The following is an 8559-nucleotide window of genomic DNA, read 5'->3' on the forward strand; positions in this document are numbered from 1 at the left end:
TCGCAACAGGACAGACCTCTGCCGTCTTTACCTGCCTGAGTCCCACGAGCAGACGATGTGGTTCTTAGCTCGTCTTAGCCCCCACCTTCTCCCGGGGTGGGTGGGGTGGGGTGGGGTGTCCCCCATGCATGGGGGCTGCGTCAGCAGCCCCCCCGGAGCACAGCCCCCGCCCCCCACCCCCCGCTGTCGTCGATGCTTCGCGTCCGTCACTTCTCTGTGTCCCCCTCCATGTCCCCCTTCTCTGTGCAGTTGTTAAAAGCTTTCTATGATCTGTCGCTGTGTTTCCCTCTAGTAAGGAGTGGCAGGAAAGGACGCCGGCGAGTGTTCAGCCTGTCGGAGGCCGACAGTCACGGCGGCCACTGGGTTTAGTGCTTCGATCGGCAGCTGTCACGGCACCTCTGGCTCGGTCACTGCAGGCAGGTCTCCTCCGTTAGCCTCCTGGGCCCTCGACGCCCCCCGCCACCGCCCTGCACGCTGCATTTCCAACTCCTACAGACCCCCAGAACGCCGGACGAGGGCACGGGGAGCCCCAGCCACCTACCTGAGCCATTTCCTCAGCTCCGGTCCCCTCCTGGCCTCAATCCACCTGAGGACCGAATCCCCTGGCCCTTGACCCAGGGGGTGCAGCTGGGTCAGCTCCTCCGTGAGGCAGAGCCGGGCAGTCTGGAAAAACTGCCCTCCATGAGACACCGCACCAGCCTAGCTAGGCACAAGCCCTGAGCTAAGGGGGTTTCCAGCCCCTTCCCCCACCCTGGCCCCCCAGTTAGGCCATGAGGGCTAGGCAGTAGAATTTGCAAAAAGCCACAAAGAAGTCACCTAGTTGCTTTTTTTTCTTTTCCTTTTCCTCCCCACCCCCCACCCCCACCCCACTCCCCCTCTCCTCAGCCTTGCTCATATCTAAGTGGTAGATTCCATCATATTCCAGCCGGAGGCCAAGTCATTTCATTCGTAAGCGCGCTGGTGGACATGACTCCACCATTTTCCCTTCTTGTGATCAGAGCTCCAAATAGCGGCCGTGTGTGGGCTGTGGTCACTGCCACCCTCCTGCGATGCTCCTCCTAGGGTTCCCCCCGCCCCGTGCCCTCCGTCTGGGCAGACAGGAGCCTTTGCCTTCTCTTGCATTTAAAAGCTGCCTCCCCTGAGCTTTGCCCTCCTACTTGCTGTCTTTTCTTCCCTACGTTGCTCAGTCCCACCGCCCCCAGCCTGAGCATGTCAAATCCTCATCTTGATTGGAAACTGTCACCCACTCGACAAGGGTCAGCCCTGGAGCTGCGGATCAGCCTCCGAGGGTGCCAACCAGGGACTCAGGGCACCCGCTGCCTTGGTTTCAACTCGAGGCAGCACCACAGGGAGGCTGAGCGCCCCTCATGGGAACTGGACGTCGGGCTCCTCAGGCTCCGGCCTCCACTCGTCTCCTGGGTCAGGCCCGAACCTGTGCCCTCGGAACTCAGAAACACCAGCAGGCAAGCGAGGCCAGAGGGTCCACAGTGACCACTGCAGGTCCGTGCTTGACCAGGAACAGTGTCCTCCCTGGGTAATTTTCCCTTGAATGTAGAAATTTTCTCTGAATGTATACATTTGTAGCTAACATTCAGGAAGCAGCTCTTAGTTTAAAAATCGGTAGGTAGATATAGATAGATAGGTGGGAAATAGATGATAGAAGATGATCGATAGGTAGATAGAAACAAAGAACAGTGTTGTAGACGATGGGTAAGAAAAGGTGATTTTTCTTGTTTAAAAAAAAAATAGGAAGAAGCTTTTTCTCAGGGGACAAATGGATCCTTTTAATAAAGTTGTTCTTTTCCTAAAAAAGAAGCCACTTTTGTGTGTACTGCATTATCTGTTGGTTTGTTTCCTAATATATTTAACGGCAGCCTTTCCACACGCTTGATCGTTCTCACCACCAGAAACCCGGGCAGGACTCAGGGAATGAGGTTTGCCAGCCTCTTGAAAATCTGCGTGCAAGTGCAGACCTGAGCAAAGAGGGAATTCTCCTGGAGAATTCTGCAGAAAACGTGAAGGAAGAGCTCCGAAGCTCTGTCTCCAGATGGCACAGAAGTGCCGTTTGGCTGGTTAGTCATCTCTAAACTGCCTCGCCAGTAGCTAAGCCCACACGTGGGTCCTTCTGTAATAAGTTCCTGGACACGCTCGTGTGAAGCGGGGCGAGGCTGCCAGAGCAGGTGAGCCCCACGCTCAGAGCCTCACATTCAGGGCGCGCCACGTCCCAACATGAGCCCAAGGCCTGAAATCAGCCCGTCACCACCAGGCGTCCTTACTGAGTGGAGCAAATTCACTGAAATTCAGAGAAACCAGAAAGCGTGTGGAGTTGTTTACTCAGCAATTTCTGGGCTCAGATCGCACCTTGAATCATTTTTTCCACTAGTGCTCACCCGTGTCCACCGACACCACCCCATCCCAGAGCCCCATGTAGTGGTATTCTGTGGGCCTACTCTTAAAAAAAAATAAAAGAGGGGGTTGGGGAGAAAGAAAAGAAAAAGGACCTTGTGCAGAAGTGACCTGGGGCCTTTCTGAGCTCGCCGTGCCCAGGGTGGGGGTCCTCTGGGAAGGAGCGATGTGTCCTTTGGGAAACCCCATCTGTTGCTTGTGCTTTCTTTCCACGCTGGGAACCCTCTTTCCTCTCTTTCTTCCCATTCTGTGCACCCTTCGGTTTTATTTTGCACTTGGTTTTTCCATTCTTTTGCTCTGTGTTCAGTTTGCGGTTCTGTTTTGTTTTGGCTTAACTTAAAAAAAAAATACCACTCACTTAAGTGGAATCACACTGAACCAAAAAACAATGTCTGCCATCATGCCAGGGCCCAGAGTGCCTTTGGACTCCCCTCTCCACACAGTGTGCTCAAAGCCCCGTTGACCCCAGGATCTGTAACAAGGGAGATTTGCCCTCCAAGCGAGATGCCCACGGCCTTCTCATCTGTGTTTTCCGATCGCTGGCACGTGAAGTCTTGGCAGATGTTTCCCACAAGGGAGCCCCAGTCCAGCTGGTGTCTCTGCCAGCCCCATTCCTCTTTGAAAAGCAAATAAGCCATTCGCCTGTAATCTAATCAACGGATTTCAAAAAGCGCCAAAAAAAGAAACTGCTGGTCCAAAAATAAACGCTTTGGGCCACCTCTCCCTCCTGACATGGTTTCTCTCGGTGGCCCTGGCATGGGGGTGGAGAGGGGAGAAACCCTCAGCATAGAAATGGCCTGGCGATCGCAGCCCCTTGCTGGGTGCTAACTCAGCACTCAGAGCAGGAGCAGGCGAGAGAACCACAGTCCGAAGTCTTGTTCTAGTTTTGCAAAGCCAAAAAGTTCTATAGAATTCTTTTTTTTTTTTTTTTTTAACATTGCAGTGAGTTCCCTCTTGGGCACTGTTACCAAATATAGACTCTGAGAAATGGCCTGCGGTGATCAGCACACCCAAGCCCGTCTCTCCCTAAACATGTATTTCTCCTCGGGCAGGTAGTTCATACTCGGAGCCGGTTTAGGCTGCTTCCTGGCACAGGGAACTGGGCTTCCGGATCCACTCTGCACAGGCCCCTAAATGTGTCCCTTGCTTCACAAGTCAGGGTAACCCTGGGCCTTGGCCGACTTGCCCCAGACCTAGGTGGGTCCCCAGAAGGAGGGAGGAGAGGCAAGCTGGTTCCCCCACACACTTCATCTCCCACCCACACGTCCCCGGGCCTTTATTCAAGATGGGAGCAGAGGGTACCAGCACGAGCGGAGCCTCTCAGAGCTGAGCGTGCCTCTCTTTCTTCTCCCCGCCTTGCCCAGATGACCCCATGATCACGGAGCAGCCTCAGCCTAACCTCCCCGACCAGTTGGTGATCGTCAATGAAACAGAAGCCGAGTCCAGGCCCGGCAAGAGCCTGGCAAGGAGTGCGGACGTGGAGACCGTCACCCTGTCGCCCAGCCTCACCCCCGCCCAGCAGCCCACCATCTCCCTGCTCTGCGAGGACGCTGCAGACACGCTGAGCGTGGAGTCGCTGACCCTCGTCCCGCCCGTCGACCGCCACAGCCTCCATGCCCTCACCGGCATCCCGCCGCCGCCCTCGCCAGCCATGGTGGGCACAGAGGCCCTGAGCTCGGGGGCTGGGCAGCCAGAGCCAGCAGACCCCACAGAGCCCTGAACCGGCCTCCTGCAACGTGTGTGTGTGTGTGTGTGTGTGTGGCCCCGCTGGCAGGGACCTGGAACAGCTGACCCCCTTCTGGGAACATCCACAGTTCTTCTCGGCCCCAGGGAGCACCTCAAACCACCCTTGCGCTCCTCTGCTCCGATTCTAATCCCCCTTTGACTTCTCGCCTCTTTGAGAGCGGGCTGGGACCAGTGGCAGCGCCCAGCGAACCCAGATCATCCTACAGCCGCCTCAGGGAGGGGGCTGGGCTCCTGGTCGCAGAGCCCTCAGCCCCGGGGCGGGGGGTGGGGGTGCGGTGGCAGGACCCATCAGCAGCACTCGCCTCATCAGCCAGCCCTTCCGCTGTCTTGGAGGTCCTCTGCCACCATCCCCAGTGTGCAGAGAAGCAGCGGACGTGGTCACTTCGTGTAGAAATTTCTAGAAAAGCGAACTTCGATAAACACCTCCATGGAATATTTATTCCTGCTTTTGGCAGCAGATGAAAAACAGCTATTTAAAAAGTTCAAAAAAAAAAGAAACGTCCTCCGCCCTAAGGTTTGATGTCATGTTAAAAGTGTAATATTCCTGTAGAGATTTCGTTTTCATTTTCCCTTGAAGTTCCCAGGATTTGCGGTTTAGAGTTTTTCTGTCCGGCCTTCTCCATTGTCTTAAGGGATTCTGACTTCTTTGTTTCTCACTAACCCGGCGAGCCTGTGGAATGGTAGAAGTTCTTCTGGAAAGTTTAAAGTATTGTTTAAGCATAAATAAGGGAGAGACACCTATCCTCAGGTACACAACAGAGCTGAGAGGGCCAAAAGTTTCTCTGCCGTGGCAGCCCAGGGCATCACCCGGATCTTTCCATGAAAAGGGGGACTGTGGTCAGGTCCCTGCTCAGGGCCACTCCCCATCCTTCTGGACTAAAACCAAACGGGACGGTTTTCCAGCAAGGCCTTCGGTTGTCACCACCTCTCTACTTCCTAACAAAGAACTGTGTGGGACTGCAGGGACTCTGGCCTCTGAGGCTCTGATGGAAAGAAAAGGTCATGGAAACCGTGCTCCAAGGCCGTTGCCTGCTGCTCAGCTGTGTGGGTGCCCACAGGCAGGAACGCCCCAAGGGTCAGCCCCTGCCCAGCAGCGAGGACATGACCTCCTAGGAGCCTGGGTTCTGTCCCTCTTCCTCTCAGCTGCTGCTGTAAAGAAGCAAGCTTGTTTGTGTTTGTTTTTCTTTTGTAATGAAAACCCCTGGTTCCTTCTCCATTTGGGCTAGGCGTGTGCAGACCAGGTCTCCTCTATATCCAATAAAGCTCCCAAGATGTTCTTTCTGCTCAAACCATGCACAGCCAAGTGACCCTCACCTCGCTGATCGATGTTCAGACCTTGCAGAACTGGCCTCCACGTGTTCCCACAAGAGTGTGAGCACCTACCGTGTCAGCACTGGCCGGGCCGGGTTGTCAAGCGGCCTTAGAAGATGCTACGCAAACTCACCTGTTAGAGGACCCCGTCCCCCTCGCCTCCTCCTCCTGCTGCAATCAGGAAGGGCCTGCCTGGGCCAGATTCAGCCTCCTGAAGGAAACACCTGGTTCCCCCAAGGAAGGGGTGTGGCATCTGCGGGACAGGTCTCTCCAGCCATCAGAAACCCCTGGGCAGGTGAGACCAGCCAGCACCATCAGGGGAAAAGGCCCAGCTCAGACAGGAGGCCATTTCAGCAGAAATTCCAGAGGCCCCAGCAAGGAGACCCAAGCCATGACCTTCAGCAGAGCCCTCCGGAAAGGACAGGCGGCGGGGACAGAAGGATGGAGAAAGTGTGTGTTATCAGGGAGGGGACCCCACGGGTGCCTCTGCTGGGATGAAGCGCAGGATCGCTCCGGAGCCCCCCACTTCTGCTTTTGAAACGATTTTGGAGCAGCAGAAAGGAGGAAAGGCCAGTGGCATTATTCTGAGGAAGAAGCCCAGGCAGGTGGACCCAGCCTTTCAAGCTGTAAAGGAGCAAGGTCTCTGCCAGCGAGGACCACACGCCCGGAAGGACCCGGGGCAGCATCACCAGGTGGGAGAACTGAACGCAGACCGGCCTCCGTGGGCTGTTGAGCAGAAGGTGCGATCAGGCCAAGCTTCCACCCCGTGCCTGGCCCAGGGGCAGACCTCTCCCCAGGTCGGCTTGCAGGGTTGGTCCCAGGCCCCCCACAGCCTGTTGGCAGCCAGATCCCCACTGTCTTGGCAGCACGGGGCACAGCCGTGTCTTCAGGAGCACCCTTGAAAAGCGAACAGTGGGGGCACCTCCAGAGGGGCCCTTCCAGAGAGCAGGCACTGGGTCTCCGGGGCAGAGAGAGGTAGAACCAGGAATTCTTGGTGAGCCTGGGGTGGGCGGAGGCCACGGCCCCATGACACGTGGGTACCAGACTCGGATCACCCACCCTCCATCTCCACATCCTGTCCCTCCAGAGACCCTCCCCAAGTCCACATCAGGCCCGATGGGTTTGCCAAGTCAGGGGCAGAGCTGGTCATCCCCAAACATCAGCTTTGAAAGTGGTTAGGGAGCACACATGTGTTTCTGGTTTGCCAGCAGGGGCGCCTCAAAGTCAGACAGCCACGTGCCCCCCCAACCCGGGAGGGGGTATTGATTGTCCTGCGGCACCAGCAGACCCTCTGTGCCCCCTTGCCCCTCCAGGCCTGCCCTGCTTGCTGCTCTCTGCAGAAGGCAGCTCGCCACGCACCCCCCCACCCCCGACCACCAAACACCTGCCCTGCAACCAGGGAGTGAATGACAGAATGCACCTCTCTACAGACATACATTAGATTTCCCTAAGGTCTCGAGATGCACTGGTCCAAAAGGCGCGAGGCACGGTGAGGACCGACACCCACCTTCTTTTCTAGATGCAATAAATAAGAAATATTTAATGTAGTCACGATGACAGGGGGCAGAAACTGTAAGGGTTCCTTATGTTCCTCTGAGTTGAAAATATGTAAATAATTCTTGTCCCGGGGTGGAGCGGGATTGAGAAACCATGCTTTCTGGGCCTCGGGACCGTTCCAGGGAAGTACCTGCTCTCGCCAGCGTGACTCATGCTTCGCGGGTACTGAACACAAGGGTGGAAATGAAAACTGGAACTTCCTTGTAAATTTGAATTTGGCAATAAAAAAAAAAAGCGTTACCAAGAATGTGGCCGCTGCTCCTTGGCTCTGTGGCGGGAAGGCCACAGCCGGGCAGAGGGGAAGGTTCTCGGCCATCTGACCCCCCTGCCCTGTTGGAGCTGCCGGATAGGGTGCAGCCACTGGGTCCTCCCCGCCCCCACCCTGTCCAGGTACCCCCAGTTCCCGAAAGGAGGGGCGGGCAGAACACCTCAGAAAGGAGCCCCCAACCCCAGGCAGGTCAGGTGCCATGAGCCTGGAGCATCCACCAGCTGCTGGACTCCATCTGAGCCTCAGCTTCCACACCTAGAGAATGGGCTCGCGACAGCCCTGCCTCGCAGGCTGAGCATGGGGCCCAGTGCAATGTCGCTGCACCTTGGACTCCCCACCGAGGACAGCAGGTGAGGTTGTGCTGGGAAGCGCCTTTCCCAGGCACCATGGGCTCTGGAAATCCCTAGAGGCGGCATCACAGGTTGTCCTAAGGACTTATGACGCTCCAGCTCAAAGCTGGCCTAGAAACAGCCGGACCTTCTGGGCCTCAAGGTAAAACCCAAGTTGAGTGCAAGGCATTAAGGGGGCTCCCCACTTGTGCCAAGGGTTGAGGCGATGCCGACGGAAGGTGGAGGCCCCTGCTCTGTGGCCAGCCTGACCCTGGCCGCCAGCAGGCCTCCCTTCCCCAGCAGGCCCAGATTCCTCCCCCAAAGCCTGCCCACGAGGCCCAGGGCTGAGGTTGGACCCTGCTCTGCAGCAGGGCCTGCAGGGTGCCCAGCACAGGTCCAGGGATTTCATTCGTGACGTGAAGTGCCAGAATAACTTCAGTCTCGAAAAAAGCACTTGCTGGAAAGATCCCCCACAGAGAGAAGGTGGAAGACCGGCCTTGGGGCAGCAGCTGTCGGCTCCCTGCCTGCAGAGGGTCTCAGAGCCTCGCTGGGCCGGGCCCTGGGGTGGGGAGACAGGCCCCAGGAGCCCAGGGAGAGGCCCACAAGCACCCACCTGCCTCACAGCCTTCCTGCGAATGAGGAAACAGCCCGGTGGTCTCTGGGCGCAGCCCACCCTTCGTTTCGTGCTGCCCCCGGGTGGCTGGGCCAAACGCCCCGGGCTCTTTACAGGAAGGAGGGAATGGGTGTTGGAATCATCTGGATGCTGGTTCACAGGCTGGCACCACGGGCTGCCTCAGGCCCAGCCAGGGAGAGCCGGAGATGGTGTCAATCGGAGAGCCTTGTGGGCAGCTCGACTCAAAGGGTGCCCTGCGGACCGCGGCCTTTTCCTCCTCAGCCTCCTGGTTCTTCGGGCAGTACCAGCCTCTCTTCAGGAGGCAGAGT

The 8559-nt window shown here is 57.1% G+C and overlaps 1 protein-coding gene across 5 annotated transcripts in view; it reads left to right on the forward strand.

Annotated features, from left to right (window-relative positions):
* Positions 1-7267, forward strand: part of CLEC16A (C-type lectin domain containing 16A) — a 234824-nt gene extending 227557 nt beyond the window's left edge. For 4 of the 5 annotated variants that reach the window (XM_059881547.1, XM_059881546.1, XM_005224670.5 and 1 more), the window contains one exon: positions 3771-7267. In XM_059881547.1, the coding sequence (XP_059737530.1) occupies positions 3771-4126 (356 nt within the window). In that variant the 3' untranslated portion in view covers positions 4127-7267. Of the gene's footprint in view, positions 1-292; positions 417-3770 lie in introns of all 5 variants that reach the window. The other variant, XM_024985300.2, reaches the window with a different exon arrangement.
* Positions 7268-8559: the final 1292 nt, after the last annotated feature.

Source organism: Bos taurus, chromosome 25, assembly GCF_002263795.3.
Source record: "Bos taurus isolate L1 Dominette 01449 registration number 42190680 breed Hereford chromosome 25, ARS-UCD2.0, whole genome shotgun sequence".
In the NCBI taxonomy this organism is placed as follows: Eukaryota; Metazoa; Chordata; class Mammalia; order Artiodactyla; family Bovidae; genus Bos; species Bos taurus.